Source organism: Ixodes scapularis, unplaced genomic scaffold (genome assembly GCF_016920785.2).
Source record: "Ixodes scapularis isolate PalLabHiFi unplaced genomic scaffold, ASM1692078v2 PGA_scaffold5__190_contigs__length_132052651, whole genome shotgun sequence".
Classification (NCBI taxonomy): domain Eukaryota; kingdom Metazoa; phylum Arthropoda; class Arachnida; order Ixodida; family Ixodidae; genus Ixodes; species Ixodes scapularis.
This window is the reverse complement of record NW_024609880.1, coordinates 190,679-208,201: the sequence shown is the minus strand read 5'-3', so window position 1 is coordinate 208,201 and position 17,523 is coordinate 190,679. Positions and strand designations below refer to the sequence as shown.

General features: G+C 47.0%; 1 protein-coding gene across 1 annotated transcript; it reads right to left on the bottom strand.

Annotated features, from left to right (window-relative positions):
* Positions 1-296: 296 nt before the first annotated feature.
* LOC115320361 lies at positions 297-4,361 on the bottom strand. The gene is made up of 2 exons (XM_040214927.2): positions 3,185-4,361; positions 297-883 (listed from the first exon to the last, which is right to left on the bottom strand). The coding sequence occupies exons 1-2, from the start codon at positions 4,215-4,217 to the stop codon at positions 297-299; spliced, it is 1,620 nt and encodes a 539-aa protein (XP_040070861.1). The 5' UTR covers positions 4,218-4,361.
* Between the last annotated feature and the right edge of the window lie 13,162 nt (positions 4,362-17,523).

Below are 17,523 nucleotides of genomic sequence, written 5' to 3'. Positions count from 1 at the left end.
AGAGCATCTTGGTATTTAGCACAATCTTTTTTTCTGCATTTATTTTTTTTTTTAAAACGGTTTCTGTTGTATGTCGGCAAGAAGCGAGGAACAAGCAGGTTTCCAAAGGCGAAAGGACAGGTTTATTCCACCATGCTCATGGATGGGGGGTAACTGAGCAAAAGAAGGCTGTAGCCAGCGGAGCACCGCTTTTTATCTTTTAGTGGCGCATGCGCCGTACTACGATATTCTGTTATCGGCGGCGCGCGCCCAGACATGACATTTCCTCCCTCTTTATTTGAACACGCTCAAAAAGGTTAAGATCCGGCTTGAAATCTTTCGGAAGGTTTCCGGGTTCTTGTCGGATACCGTCGGGCAGCAGGCGCTTGTGCTGCTTCGGCTGGGACAGTTCTGCCAGTAGGTGACGAGGACGATGGTTGGGGTGCGTTGTCGCTCGGTTGAACCAACAAGAACTCTGTGCCTTCCTGGTCAGCGTCCTCGTCGACAAGGCTTGGAGTTCTTAGCAGCTGGTCCTTGTGCCGACGCCAGGTGAAGCTGCCTCTGGAGGTGGTGGCGCGTACTTGGTAGGAAACAGGGCCATGCTGCGCAAGAATCACTCCAGGCACCCACTTGGGTTTGCCACAGTAGTTACGGATGAGCACATGATCACCAACGGCAAAGTCACGATCGTGCCCACGCCGGCTTGCAGTCTGCAAGAACTGTTTGCGGGCTACCCTTTCCCCCACAGAAGGCTTTACAACGTCTAGGCGACTGCGCAAACGTCGCCCCAAAAACAAATTGGCGGGTGACTCGTTCGTTGTGGCGTGAGCCGTGTTGCGGTAGCTCTGCAGAAACGTCTGCAACTTCACATGCAAAGGCGCACTCTCCTTGTTTTTACGGAGGGCGTTCTTGAGGGTCTGTACAAAGCGTTCGGCTAAAGCATTTGAACTTGGATGGTAGGGAGCTGTCAGGACGTGACGAGAGCCAAATTCCTGTGTGAACGGTTTAAACTCCCGTGACGTGAACTGAGGACCATTGTCTGACACGATAGTTTCAGGGTTGCCAAAACGAGAAAAAAGTTCTCTCAAAGTGTTAATCGTGCTCTCCGTCGTGGTTGAGCGCATCATGAATACTTCTGGCCACTTGGAGTGGGCATCTACCACAACAAGGAACATAGACTGAAGAAAAGGTCCAGCAAAGTCTATGTGAACACGTTGCCACGGCGTTGTGGGCCATGACCACGGATGGAGGGGTGCCTTGACAGGCGCACTACGTTGCTCTTGACAACTTACGCAGTTTTTTACGCTGCACTCCAGGTCCGCCTCGATGCCCGGCCACCAAACGTAACTGCGCGCGAGCTCCTTGCTGCGCACAATACCCGGATGGCCCTCGTGAAGGTTATCCAGTAGCAGGGATTGCAGTTTCCCTGGGACGACAACTCGCATTCCGAGCATGATGCAGCCCTGATGAATGGTCAACTCGTTGCGTCTGTCGAAGAAAGGCTTTAGTTTCTCGTCAGAGACAGACGCGGGCCAGCCTGCGCTTGTGAATTCTTTCACTTGGCACAAAACTGGATCTCGCGCTGTTGCACGTGCTATATCACTACTAGATACCGGCAGTGATTGCAGTCGCAATGAGTAGAATGATTCCTCATTTTCTTTAGTCTCATTTCCAACGGTCGGTAGTGGAAGACGCGAGCAAAAATCTGCTTCGGCATTCTCGCTTGATCTCTTGAAGATAAGATCGTAGGTGTAGGCCGACAATGCGACTGCCCAACGCTGCAATCGCGCAGCGGCAATGGTTGGAATTCCAGTTTTCGAACCTAAAATGGTCTGGAGTGGTTTGTGGTCCGTGACCAAAGTGAAGAGCCGACCATAAAGATACGAGTGGAATTTCTTAACTCCAAAAATAATGGCTAGTGCCTCTTTTTCGAGCTGACTGTACCCTTTTTCAGCGTTCGATAGCGTACGCGAAGCGTAAGCGATGGGTTTAGCGCTGCCATCTGCGTAAATGTGAAAAATTACAGCACCTACCCCGTACTGAGAGGCGTCACACGCTAGCTTTAGCGGTTTGTCGGGGTCGTAGTGGGCCAAGGTGGGAGGCGACGCCAGCTCGGCCTTGATGGTGTTGAAGGCTTCCTGGCAAAGCTGGTCCCAACACCATGGCTCGTCCTTGCGCAGCAATCTGTAAAACGGTTGGGCTGTCGTTGCAAGATGGGGCACGAACTTGGCGTAGTAATTGACGACACCCAAAAAAGACTGGAGCTGCTGCTTTGTCTTGGGCTCGGGAGCCTGGAGCACCGCCTCCACCTTGTCAGACGACGTCGAGATGCCGTCAGCGCTGATCCTGTGACTTAGATAGCGAAGTTCAGGATGAAAAAACGAACATTTTTCTTTCTTGACTCGAACTCCTCGTTCAAGCAGACGCTTCAACACTGCTTCAAGGTTGGCCATGTGTTCTTCCGTAGTCTTGCCCGTGACTAAAATGTCATCTAGATAACAACAAACGCCGCTCAAACCTTTCAGCATGGTGTCCATTATTCTTTGAAAAATTCCGGGTGCTGAGGAGATTCCAAAAGGAAGTCTGTTTACAATGAACAGCCCCTTGTGCGTGTTCAGCGGTGACGACTCTGACATCACCACCTGCTGATAAGCTCGGTTAAGATCTATCTTCGAAAAGAGTTCGCCTCCTGATAGGGCCGTGAATAGATCATCAACTTTTGGAAGTGGATAACGGTCAATATCAAGACAAGGGTTGACAGTGGTCTTATAATCGCCGCAAAGACGAATGCCCCCGTCCTTTTTGATAACCGGCACGACAGGCGTGGCGTATTCTGCTGTAGTCACCGGAGTGATAGTGCCCATCTTTTTCATTTTCGACAACTCCGCCTCAACAGCCGTTTGCAACGCGAACGGAACGTTTCTCGCTTTTAGAAATTTCGGTTTCTCGTTCGGTTTGAAGAAAAGTTCTGCTCGTTCTTCAGTTATAGTTCAGAGCTCATCGTGGAACAGTGGCTCGTACTTTGACAGCAAAGAATCAAGCTTCTGTTTTATACGTTTAGAAGCAAAAACGTCTGACCTTGAGATGTGATTCAGCTCCCAGATCTTGTTCCAGTCGAGTCGTATCGTTCGAAGCCACTCCCGGCCCAGTAGTGGCGGCCCGGCTCCATCGACGACGTACAGTGGCAGCTGTACTGACGCCTCACCATGTTGCACATTGACTGTCGCAACGCCTTGAAGTCGAACCAGGGCTCCCGTGTAGGTGCGAAGCCTGACTACAGTTGGCGTCAGTTTCACAGACGGAAAAGACTGGTGAAACTGTTTAGCAGACATTACAGTTACCGCTGCTCCTGTGTCTAGTTCCATTTCAACCGCAGATCCGTTGATCACCATCTCCACCGTCACTGGGGTAAGGCTGGGCGAAGACACGCCGTGTACGACGGCTAGTCTTCCTTCAACTTCCAGCGTTTTTACCCTTTTTCCTGGCGGACGTTTCTTGCCCCCTACGTCAGTCCCGCTTCGGCAAACCCTTTGGATGTGACCTTTCTTGTCGCACTTGTGGCATACACTCTGCCGATGAGGGCACTCTTGACTGCGGTGCCGTGACGACCCGCAGCGATAGCAGCTGTCCCTCTGCTTCTCATTCCCTGCTTGCACCTTGTGCACGTCAGTGACGCTTGAGTTGCCGACGCGAGCCTCAGCCGCGCTTTGCTTCGCAGCTTCCATGGCTTGGGCGCGTTCCACCGCTTTCTGGAACGTTAGCTTGCTGTATTCCGTGAACAGCACGCGCTGTATGTCTTCCCTTAATAATCCGCACACGAAGCGGTCGCGGAGTGACTCGTCCAAAACGCTTCCATAGTCGCACGTTTGCGACAGTTTTCGAAGTTCGGCGACGTACTCGGAAATAGACTCGCCTTCATGTTGCGCTCTCCGGTGAAACTTGGCTCGCTCACCGATGATGGACGGCTTGGGTGACAGGTGGTCGCCGAGGGCCTTCTTGAGGTACTCGAAGCTCTTCGTTGAAGGCAGCTCCGGAGCAGTCAGGGACTTCAGTAGCGCGTAGGTCTTCGGACCGATGATGCTGAGGAAGGCGTGAACTTTGTCGCTCTCTGGAACTCCGTTGACGATCAGGAACGACGTTAACCTTTCGTCGTAAGAAGCCCAGTCGCTGGAAGACTCGTCGAACGGTTCCAGATAACCCATTCGACCGGCGAAGTGCGTCCCGGCTTCTTCGCTCATGATGGCTGTCGATGCTATGTCCGCCCCTGCGGAAACACCTGCTTTTCTCGGCCGACGGTCCTTGTCCCAACCTCGTCGCCAGTTGTTGTATGTCGGCCAGAAGCGAGGAACAAGCAGGTTTCCAAAGGCGAAAGGACAGGTTTATTCCACCATGCTCATGGATGGGGGGTAACTGAGCAAAAGAAGGCTGTAGCCAGCGGAGCACCGCTTTTTATCTTTTAGTGGCGCATGCGCCGTACTACGATATTCTGTTATCGGCGGCGCGCGCCCAGACATGACAGTTTCCTATGTCGGAACATTTAATTTTGTGCTTTAGAGACTAGAGCACGCACACCTTTCGAGTAGGTGTGCATATCACAAAAAGCCACAATTATCAGTTTAGAATATACAAATTCTGCCTATTATGTAGCCTGGTAGCGATTGTACTGCAGTCTGAAAGACCAGTTTGTTATCTTGTACATAATTTCTTTCTATGATTTCTATTAAAATTGATTTCTCGTGTTGATACATTTAATTTTAAGATTCAAAGATCAAGAACCAGATACTTTTGAGGACGTGCGCCTTTCACGGGAAGTCACGAATATCAATTTAGAATTAAAAAAAAAATACTTCCTATTATGAGCCTGGCAGATGATGTACTGTAGTCTGAGAGAGCATTTTGGTATGTTGTACATACTTTCTTCTGCTTTTTTTTTAATAGGTTGCTCATGCGGCAACATATAATTTTGTGCTTCAGAGACTAGAACCCGCACACTTTTTAGGTAGGTGCACATTTCACAGGAAGCTACAATTATCATTTGAGAATATATACATTCTGCCTATTATGTAGCCTGGTAGGTATTGTACTGCAGTTTGAAAGAGCATTTTGGTATCTGGTACATTCTTTTTTTTTGTGATTTCTTTGAAACAGTTACTCGTGTTCAAACAGTTAATTTTAAGCTTTAGAGACTAACAACCGCATACTTTTGGGCACGTGTGCCTTTCGCAGGAAGCCACAAATATCAATTTAGAATTTAAAAAAAAATACTTCCTGTTATGAGCCTGGTAGATGATGTACTATAGTCTGGGAGAACATCTTGGTATCTAGCACATCATTTTTTCTGTGACTTTTTTAAAATGGTTCCTCGTGTAGTAACATGTGAATTTGCGCTCTCTTGGCTAAGACCCACAGACTTTTCGGGCATGTGCGCATTTCACAAGATGCCACAACCATCAGTTGAGGAGATACATATTGTCTATATTCTGTAGCTAGTTACGTCTTGTACTGTACTACGAAAGTAGATGATGGTTTTTCTTCGTTCTTTCGTGTTTATTTGTTATGTGCTTCTTTATGTAAAAGTCCTGCTGATTTTGCTTTGGGCAGTTGCCCTTCGCCTATAGAGATTCAGAATATATGAAGGGCGTGACTGTCCTCTGGTTGTCCCGCCTCTTTAGCAAAAATGTATGGTTAGGTAACAAGATGGCGTTTCATGAGCTTTGAGCGTGCTCGAGGATCCACAGTTCCGGATGACAACGAGTACGTGCTAGAGGCCGGGCATTCGAGAAGGACGCCCTCAAGATCCAACACACGCCTCTGGCGTTACGTCACAAAAGTTTCTCTGCTGTGAGCGCATCTCCAAACACTTTTCCTTCACTCGAAGCTGGTTTCTGCGTAGACGCAGTGTCCCCACCTGGTGGAGGCGATCCCTGACTTTTTTGTAGGCAGCGTGCTGGTTTTACAACATTCAAGGTGTGGCATTCTGGTTAGAGCCGCACGTCTGTGTCCGCACGCGCATGTAACGCGTGAAGGTACCCTTGAATCCCGCGCTTGCATTTACAGGTGCATACCCAGTCATGGTGGGGATACGCGGCTTCTCGTAACATAACTTGAAATGTCTTCACGTGATTCAGGTGATGATTTGTTGACTACAAACCTGATTGAGTTTCACCATCTTAGAACAGCACGTGACGCCTGATTGGCGTGCACCCTGTCGGATTCGGGCAGTTTCCGAGGCGCCTTTCAGCCCGTGGGATATTTCGCTGTGTACCTGTATCGTGCTTTAATCTCCCTTTTTAAATGCGAAAGCATTAACTTTTTCGTGGAGCGAGCCAACGTCATCAGCTTTGAAGCCGCGCCAAACGGCACCTTAAATCCTTTCTTTAAGTGAAGGCAGCTCCCAGCTATGAAACTACGTGAAAAGCCTATTCAAACGGCACCTAGTTTCCCTGATCTCAAAGGAGCGGAGAAAAGCTGATGGATTTCGGCTTTGGTCCCATTGGCTGGCGCGCATTGACGAGGCTCCCATTGGCCCCTGCGCGTTAGTTTTAACGACCGCCACCCCATGTCGCTGCGTGTCCGAGAGGCAGCGGCTCCAGCGCTCCTCGCCCAAGGTCAGCGCGCCGAGGGCAGCGCGCGCGGTCGACCGCCACGCAAGTACGCCGCAGACGAAAGGAGGGAGCGGAAGAGTGGCGTGCATGCTTTCGCATCCAGAACTCATAAGAAGTGCTTAGGTGTACCTCGAGCCTTTTTGTACATGCGTTTTGTTATTTAGTAGAAATATTAAAGAATCACACACTAAAGCAACAAGAAAAGAGAAAAATACATATCACTTTTCATAATGCGCGATATTTAAGCAACTGTTCAATTTATGCTATTACCCCTCTCGTCTGGTTGTTTGTTGCTGAGTCAACTCTCTTTGTGATGTTTATGTTAGATTAGTTTCGCTGCTCACGGGTGGAAACCTTGTGAACCTGGTCTACTGGTACGATTTGGTCGCATATACTTCGGTTCACCTTAAGCCCAGACGCAGCCGACACTACGGAGACAATCAGAGAACGTCAAAACTGCGCCATCACGGTGTTTCTCATCTTAATGTACCTCATCTATCATTGCTGAACCATTCATTAAAAAATGCCTAGTGACTTGCGCTTTTGACGCTGCCTGATTCGTCCTGTCAAATCATAGCGTCGGCTTTGTCTTGTCTTAGATTGAAAGAAAGTATACTACAGCATTTAGAGTTCGAGCGTTTCATAATAATCTCGCAGGGTATTAAGCAAGCACCAATGTTTGAGCACTGCAACTTATCCGAGACTTGAAAAATTCAGACGCGGACGAAGCAGTGTGTCACGCACACGACTCAAACACTGAGTGTGCGGTGACTTCAATTTAGAATAAATACCACCACTGTCGAAATATTTAACTATCATTTACGCGAAAGCCCCATCAATCTAGTACAATATCAGTGTTGGCTTATAAACCCTGCCGACCTTGTGTGACGCAGTATTGAAAATAACGTGTTACAATTAACGACGGTACTGGTAACGCGTTAGTTTTTTTTTCTAACGTACCAACGTACTCGTTGGAATCCCAAACAACAAACGAGTAATATAATGTCGTTATTATTTGACGACGATATCTTCTATCCAATTACGTCACGATATTGCTGGTTAATTTGGATTAAAAATGGCCGCATGATTGTTTGTAAGCAAAATACTTGTAATTCTTTGCAATACGCAAGAATGGCAAAGAAACTTCAACATAGCTATGTATAAGCGGGGTCATTTCAAACTCCTTCGGAGGACACTTTTAACGTTCCCACGACAGGGCTCATATTCGGCGCGAGATTATTACTGCGTGGAACCCCTAAGCGTGCTTGGCGCAGTCTTTGTATAGAGGCTGCTAAGATTACCGTCGCCGTACCCTCATCAGGGGTCCATATCAGAGCAGCGAATGACGTTTTAGGAAACAGCGCCATTTGAGCGAATCGACACTTTAGCGAAAAACAGGTGCGCGTTTGACCAATCCACCCCGCGCTGCGCTTACGCCGCTTGGCGGCGGCTGTCTGCGGCGGCTCATAACAAAAATGTTAACCCACTTGGAGCACCCGCAAATGCCGCTTCGCAATGGCCAAACATTTGCTAAAGTGACTTTCGATAAAAAGTCCCCGTTCGCTAAAATGTGGTTCGACCAAACTGAGTGCCCCCCCCGCTCCCCCCCCCCCCCCCCCCACACACACACACAGAAGCCTCTTTGTGGAAAGTGACATCCGTTCAGAAGGCAACAGTCTGCCGCCGCTAGAAGAACTTTGCCTGAGCGTCCCGGGCTTCTCCAGCTGGTCACATCCTTCTTTTCAAAACAAATCCTCGTTCCGTCAACAACAAAATGAATAATCTCTAAGTTTGGAATCGTTCACGTTCCGAGGCTTTTATGTAGAACAAGAGTGTTAGCGACGGCCGGGTGCTGACGTGACGATAATTGGAAATGCGACGTTGGTTTACGAAGGAATAAAACAACGTTTATTTTACAGAATTAACTTGGATTACATTAAGAGGTCGATTTGGCATCCGTTACGTGGTGTGTATCTGGTCGTTCTTTTCAAAGCCGTTTCTTCTTCCCAGGTGCTATGGGCAAGGTTCAGTTCTTCGAATCGCACTCGCGAAGCGTCACGTGTTCGTTGATATGCGTTACACATCCTGCCGATGCAAGACAAACAAGCTGGGCTAAGCGACACGTGTTCTAGGATATACATTGCACATCCTGCCGACAGTGAATATTTGATTAATCTGACCAATGCAATGTGAATTTCTTTGTTATTTCTTTTGGCGTTACTCAAATTTCAAAATTTTATTATTCTGTGTTGGTTTGAATTGTTTATTTACATTGTTGTTTGCTGGCTTGTGCTGTTTGTGGGAGTTTCCAACGTATATATTGTCACCGATGGATTGGCGAGACGGGGAATGACGAAGAAACTAAACGTTTCATAAGGCGAGCTTGGGCCAAAAAAAAAAAGAGTAATAACAGGGGTTGAAGGCGAGCGTCGATAAGGGCGATGTGGCGGGATCAAACGCTGGAGAAAGACTGATTTTGGCTTGCCACGCGTATCCCTTTACGTACACGCATGGGTTTCTGGAACATTCGGCGTGGGATATTCGGCGCCTAGAACATTCGGGCCTCGAATATGCAACAAGCTTCTCGAATTTTCTAGAATGCGAGAGTTACAGAGATAATAAAAACCTACGTCCGCGGCCAAAAATCAAACCGTGGCCCTTTGGGTGGGAAACAATCACGATAACCGTTAGACCACGGGCGGGCTTTTTTCTTCTTCTTTTTTGTGTTTTGACAACAACACTTTTTCAAAAAACGCTTAAAAGACCGTCAACCTAGATTCGGCTGACGCGGTCGGTTAAAATTCTTTCAAGGTTTCAGATTGTCTAACAGTGGTAACCACTCACACGTGGGACAGTGTATCTTATAAACGTCTCTGAAAATGCCCATATTTTGAACAAACTGCGAACTTCCTGTGCATCAATATCAGCATGCCTTACAGCCATCCGACTCCGCCATATTGCGTGCAGGCCCAGGAGCATCATTGTATCATATGGGAGTTCCTCCTCACAGTCTACACACAAAAACCGGATTCCATGGGCTGTCAACGGTAGGTTTTTCTTTAACGCCCTCTGGAGAACATCCCAAAAGAAAATGGCATCCCAGAAGTCCAGGAAGACGTACTCTATGGATTCTGGCTTTTTGCACAGAATACATTTTGTCGACCAAGCAACGAACACGCCCTTCTCCTCCATCCCCGCTTTAACCGGGAGTGGTGTCCATGTGTGTAGTTTGAAGAAAAACGTCTTCACAGCCGCTGGGGCGACCATCCTCTTAACTCGAGAAAGAATTTCCTGCCCTGGACTTTCCCGATACAGGGATCGGTAAATGGGCATCGCAAACAGCATTTCTCTTAAATGTTTCGACAAGCACCTTCTTGAAACTGTCGACAGATATTCAAATGAAAATCCGAACTTACAACTTCTTTAAGATAGCCAGTGACAGTGTAACAGCCGTCGTCAACTGATGAAACCGCAAACTCAGGCAGCTCATAAGGCAAACCACTTCAAAATAGGCGCGTAAGAAATCATCTGTCGTGTCTTTTAGAAATAATTTTAATTAAAAAACGGTTTACGATTTGCCTCAGAAATTTATGGCACAAGCTAAAATCTCCAGAACAAACAGTCCGGAGCAGACAGCTTCTACTGGTTTGCTCCCATCCTCAGCTCCACCCAAACACTGCGAAAATGCGGTGCATTTTCGTACATGCCATCGAGAACAAGGAAGAGCCTGCATGACATACCTAATTTTTGCCAAAATAAATAAATTACCGACCGTTGCTCCGGAGAACACTGATAATTCACGTCCACCCCACTTGGTGAAAAGACGGTGAGAGTGCAGGCGAGCTGGTGGTAGCTAATCATGTCGTATTACACCTGAGACTGCGGTGGAAGAAATCGGAAGAACTTTCAGTAGAAGGAACCGACACAGAGAACGTCTCAAGAGACGTTCTCTGTGTCTGTTCCTTCTACTGAAAGTTCTTCCGATTTCTTCCACCGCAGTCTCAGGTGTAACACGACATGATTTCACCCCACTTGGTTGTTTTTTCTCTAAGCTTTGAAGTTTCTTCCTACCAGTATTCGTTACTATGACGATCAGATTCCAAAGGCACGCCTAGGTATTGAACTGGCGTGGTTGGCCACTTTATGGTCTCTAACGAAACCGGTGCTGATGCCCACTCCCCGTGCCAAAACCTAGAGCACTTCCCCCAGTTCACCGAGCTGTTGGTGGCGGCACAAAATTCTTTGATTATGGCTATTACTTTGGTCACACTTTCTGCGTTTTCACAGAACACAGCCACATCATCAGCGTACGTCAGAAGTCGTACTTCGCTGGCGTAAAACCTGAACCATCGCACACTTTCACTTGGATAATCGTCAAACAAAAGGGCTCCATGAAAATACAAAACGAAAGCGGCGACAAGGTACATCCCTGCCGAACAGACGACAACCACTGGTATTCTTTCAGTCACACTTTTGTTCACTATCAGCTGCGTCGAGCAGTTCTGATGCGCCATATGTATTTCAGCTAAGAGGATGTCACCGACATTTACATGTTGCAAAATACAAAAAGTAACCTCATGAGATACACGGTTGAAAGCTTTTTCAAAGTCAATTTGAAGCATATCCACTTTGCGGAACATCAAATCGCAACACTGTAAAACATAACGGGAAACATGAATGTTCCTCACTGATGCAATCCCACGATCGAAGTTAAGACTCCTTGCATACGCCTGGCTAATACTTTCATGAGCACCTGTAGTCAATATTTGCTAGCCTCATAGGTCGGTGTCCTTAAACTAAATGAAGCTTAACACGGCCGTCACTTTTCGGTATTAGAACCGTATACGTGTGCAAAAAGGATGGTGGCAAAAGTTGCTTAGTATAGGCCTCTTTAAACACGTAAAATAAAAAAGAGGCGCCTTGCTCGCTAAACAATTTATAAAAAATCTGCAAATATTCCGGCCGGGCCTGGTGATTTTCCACTTTTTAAATCGTCAATCGCTTTATGCATCTCGTTAATTGTGATCGGTTCTTTTAGTTTTTGCTTTGTCTCCTTCTCTAACCGGGGCACTGTTGGAAGAAATGCTTGTTTAACGATGTCTATTTTCGTACTCTTTTTGCTCAGAAGGTTCCTGCAATCGTCTACGAACGCTTGTCCCACGTATATCCTATTGCGTGTAAGTACGCCGTGACAGATTTCCTCGATTTCATTCCCCTTCGCATACTTCATTTCATCACTCAATGCTCTTTTTGTAGGCATCTCCCCAACCAATAGCCTTTCAGCACGTGCTCTCACTGTATAGCCCCTCGGTATCTCTCCCTATCTATTGGCTCCAGTCTGCTTTTTATATCTGCTATACCATCACGAAACAATCCGGGCGTCTGGCCTTCAAGGTTAAGTAACTATCGAAGATTAGAACGAAGTTTTTGTTTTTGTTTTTTTCGATGTGCTATAGATTTCTTGCTCTCTCGATTGCGCTCATTTTGATGTCTTCTTTAAAAAGTTCCCACCTCTCTCCCCAGCTAATGCCCTCTTTATCTTTATGCTTGCTGAAAGATTTCTTTACCGTCTCACTCAAAATATCGTCTTGTAACAGCTTTCGTTTAACTTCTACAATTCCCAACTAATTTTTTTGAATTATTTCTTTTTTCTCCTATCTGTAACGGAACTATACAGTGATCACGGAACACGACATGGTCGACGTTATAATTCTCGCAGCAAGTAACGAGCTCTAGGGAAACGTACAGTCTATCCAGTCGCGCATGGCTGGCACTCTGAAAATGCGTAAACGGAAGGCAGCTCGGGCTCGACGCACACAGCGCCACGTCCGTAAGTTCATACTGATTTAGTATCTCCCTAAGTAGGTCAGCCCTCTGATCTTGATACCGCACTCTGCTTACTCTCTCTTCACTGGCACAGACAGAGTTAAAATCCCCAAGAAGAATAACGTGCCTATCGCACTTCAGATATTGCAAATGGATTAAAAAAATAACATATTTCCCGAATTGAATTTGGGGCGTACACACACAAGACGCGCCAGTTAATGCCGGAAAAATAAAAATCGCGCATCACTAATCTGCTCGATTCACACGCAACAACACTTTTTCTTCTATTATCCCTATTGACGTTTTAAAAAAAAAATAGAGCAACCACCAGAAATCCCAACCGCATGACTGACACATGCTTTGTAGCAGCTCGCGAAAGGTCGCATCATGCCCTCGGCCCGGTCGTCGCCCCCTACCTTGGTTTCCTGCACTGCCACGATGTCCAGCTCGTCCTCAGTTAGAAGGCGGTATAGCTGGAACTGCTTGTATACGCCTGGCCCCAAGGGCCCACACATTTAGGGTGGCAGGATAGAGTTGCCTCTCGAGGGCGTCGAAAGCTTAGGTTGAGTTCGGCAACGAGAGCACGATGACGCAGCAGGACCGTTCATTCAACGAAACGATCCTCGCAAGGAAAGGAAGACGACCTTGGGTGTAACTCCGGCCAGCTTTTCATGCTCCTTAGCGCGCTTCGCTTTTTTTCCATGGGTCTCCCCGTCAGCTCTCCATCGGATACCTCAGTAGATTCATCGCGCCTCCGCTTGCTTGTCATCGTGTCCAGAATCACATCTTTGTCTTTATCTCCAACGTTGAAGACTGCTGGCACTGCAGGTACCTCCGCTGCTCTCATTGGGTCCTGCCGAGACCGGGCTATCTTCCTGCTACCAAAAATAGCTTGCTGGGCTGGTTCGTTGCACGAGATATTGCGCTGTTTCTCAATATATCTTCCTGCTCTTAGGTCTGTCCATCTTCTTCTTGAGGGGGGTTTCTCGTGCTGCATCCCCACCACTGGCGCCGGAAAAGAGCGGATCTGCCTTCTCCGCCGCCATCGACGACGACGCCGCCTCCTCCGCCTCCGCTTCGTCCATCCCCATGTCGTTGACATCGTTGCCGGCATTCTTTGCTGCGGCACCAGTGTAGGTATTGGCAGAGTCCTTATCTTCATGGCAGAATCTACGACACTCAGTGCACCGAGGCGTCCTGCATTCGCGCCGGACGTGTCCCTTGCGTCGACAACGAAGGCATATGGGCGCACGCCCGGGCACAACAACCAGGACCATACCTCCGAATAACCGCAGTTGGTGCGGGAGGCTGTCCTCCGACAAGTCCTGACGCAGCGTCATGACGACAGTTAGGGTTGTCGATTCAACGTTTAGGAGAACGTTAAATTTCCACACATCCCAGGCTCCGGGCGAGCTGCCTACTTGGTCAGCTGCGCGCGCGCGGCAATATGTGATCTGTACCCAGAGTTGTGCACGTTGCGTAAAGATGTAGTGGATTACAATTACAAATTACCGAGCCTGAAAGGTAATGGATTACAGTTACAAATTACTTCCTCTGAAAACCAAAGCATTACATTGCTCGTCACATTACAAATTACTTTCACGTTACTTTTTCTTACATCAATATAGTGAACAATAGAAACAATTTTTATGTTTTCAAAAATGTTCTGCAACACTATTTGCAATTTCTCATATGCTCGCATTATGAAAAAAAGAGAAAAACTGTCGGTGCAGTCCGTTCACCTGAAGGTTGCCAAGACAGCGAAAGCTGCAACCACATCTGCCATACCACTAGCTAACGACGAACGGAAATGACCCTGGATTGCTGCAGCCAAAGCTAGCGGTGCCCATACTCAGCATCAGTGTCTGCCTCCGCTGGGAGGTCAAGAAGACAACGCCTACTCGCCGTTGTCTTCTTCAATGTTGCTTTTGCATATTTTTACATGTTTCGCACATCTCTGTAGTGGTTATAGTGTCGGGTCATAGGAAAAATCGGGTTTTCTTTTCGCCTATTCTCTTCTTTACGAGGGTTTCTATCTTGCTGAACTTGCTGTCCTTATGCTGCTTAATTGCCTGCTCATATTGCTTCAGTTTCCGTATTGTCTGCATATTGTTTTAAAAAAAGTAATTCGTTACCAATTTTCGTAAAGAAATTTCATTACAAATTACTGCCGCAAAAAAATAACGTCGCAATCACAAAATTACTTAAAAAAGTAACGGAATACAAGTAATCCGTTACTTGTAACGGATTACTTCTTAAGTCTGTCTGTACCCCACCACTCTTCTGTAATACCCCGGGTTCTGGAGCTACAGACTACACAGAGTGAAATGTATTAAAAAAATTGTATTGTATTGTACTGTATAAATAAATAATAAATCACCCTGAAGAAGTGTGTTGTTGCCAGATTTTATGGAGGTGCTTTATTATAAACAGCTTTCATATACTAGCAGGGAAACAGAAAGTAACGACAAACTAACGTAAACGCAACGTTTTTAGTGCTGGCAAGTAACGACACCAGTATTTCGTTTCATTTACAAAAGCGTCGGGGAGCTCTGTACCGCGTCAGCTTTTTTCCAAGCTAACGGGCAACGCTAATTCGTTATTTTTTGGGGTGACGGGCACAGGAGCGGTCGCCTGTTGAAATATGAAGATGGTGGCAAGAGATTGGTTAAAACCAAACAACCGCGCATCTTTTCTTTTTTTTTTTTTGGGGGGGGGGGGGGGGGGTGTTACTCGGTCAGTATGAAGCTTTATAGCGCTCATCATCTAGGCGAAGAATGCTAATTGGGTGGGCTGTAGACGCATGCGCGAGGTCATATATTTCGAGAAATTGAGCTACCAGGAGCCACTGTGCACGCTCAGAACACATTCCCGAGGTAGGCAAAGAGGGCAAATCACAAAAGACGATTATTGGAAAGCATTTATGCTTAGTTCACCTCTCAGATAACAGTGTGATGGAAGATATGCGCAGGCCGGACCAAGTAACCGCCTCCAATTCATCCCCTGACCCCACTTTCTTCTGGAGTGTGTGAGCGGGAGAGCGTGATCGCATGGTAACAAATAGGCGTATGACTGGTCGAACAGGTCCGTAGCCTCCACCTCACTGTCAGCTTAGGGGAGAACTCAGTATTAATGGGGAAACCGAAAATTTTTAAAAAAATATTCTCTTCATAGCGCAGATATAGAATTTTTTAAGAGAATCGCAGGTTTTTGAGATTACTGAGTCGCTTGACCATTTTAGAGTGTCTTTGCTGTGCTTCCTCTCAATCTATGATAGACTACGATCTCAGCTATGGGTCAACAGGTCGAATCACAAACAAATTTGAAAACCATTTGATATTATTCTGACATGTATATAAGAACAGCATATTCATTCGAACGCCGGAGCAATATACCGCGTGATCACTATCTAGCTCGTGATAGGAAATCGTGACTCGTGCTTTCGACTATAGTTTACCGCAAGGTGATAAGTGGTATAGATAATTTCTTCACATCAGTGCACGTTTAAACGTTGGTGTTTTTTCTAGTTTTTATTGACAATCCTTTTGAAAGGCCCTTCTTTGGAGGGTATTACATAAAAGCAGTGTTGTACGGAACGGCGTTCCTGGAACGCGTTTCTTTTAGGACGAACGAAGGAACGTCGCCGTTCCGTTTTGCAGCGGTATAACATGAACGGTGACTCTTTACATTTTTTTTACTGGAACGGAAAAAGAGAACAGCGATCGTCTTTTTGTACAGTGGGCTAATTTCTTTTTCATTTCTAGGAGGGAAATTCTTGAAGCATAAAAACAATATCTTTACGAAGGCGGGATCCCGTTATCTTTTTGGTCACTTAGGGCTTATTTTCTGTGGTCCTCGATTGGTAACAGTCGGGTGCAGAAGAGCTAGTGGACATCGATTCTTCTTTCAGTGCCCGAGACTCTGGTACAAAGAGCGAAACCTTTAGTCGAATAAAAAGACACAGAAAGAGGGACGTTTCGAACTCAGGTGCTTTCTTTCCTTCCACAAGTCCTCATAAACCCAAAAATCCAAGGCCGACTACAGCTATCACTGAACTTCCACAAAGAGACCTACAGTTACAGCAAAAAACAGGTTACCAGACATCATATCACACCTTTGTATCCCGAACATGTTTGACTTAAAAATACACGAAAATTAACCTTTATTCATTCTCCCCTTGTTCCCCAGCTTCAAACTCAACAACGAATCCTACCTTCACGAAAGACGTGTACTTTCCAAGGCTGACCTTTCAGAATAACCTATCCTCTTCTTCACTTGCTCGTCTTGCAGACAGAAACATCGAGAAGAAACTGATGTTAAGCTCGAACAAGGAACTTTGTTAGACTGAAACGCGTGAGGTTGTAGTAAAACGCTCATGCCATGTGGGGTCACAGTATATTTGGCTCGTCTGAGTCGACCACCACCAACATGAGTATGGTTAAAAGCTGAAATTTCTAAAGGTGAATATATCAACAAATGAAACCCTGCTCACGCTTGTTTTCTTCTCCTGGTGCCCATCCATCACGGCATTCCCATTCGTATGTTCCCATTAGATGGGATCGATAAAAAAAAACGTTCGTCAATTTAAGTAAATATTGTAATCAGTAAAATACAAATGTAACGTATATGTAACGATACCTTACTTTTAGAGCGCAGCTCTTAGGCGCCCGTTTCCGGCTTGAGCGGCGTCGCCGTCGGCGTCGGCGTAACCGCAAGGTCACATGACCCCGGAAGGTCACGTGACCCCCTAGGTCACGTGGCCCCCAGGGACACGTGACCCCCCAGGTCACGTGGCCCCCCAGATAACGTGACCCCCCCCCCCCCCCCCCCGAGGTAACGTGACCCCGGCCACGTGACCTCCCTCCGATGTCACGTGACGCCCCAGGTCACGTGACCCCCTTGGTCATATGACCCCCCTCCCATGAGGTCACGTGACCCCCCCCCCCCCTCCTCCGCGCCTTCCCCCCTCCTCAAGAGCTGCGCTCTAATTCGGCGTTACAGGGAGTTTTAACGGCTTTCCTTTTTTTTTAACTGTGACGGGAACGAGTTCCTTCTTCGGGTATGGAACTTGTAAGGGGAACGCGTTCCAGAAATCAGAAGAATCGAGAAAAGA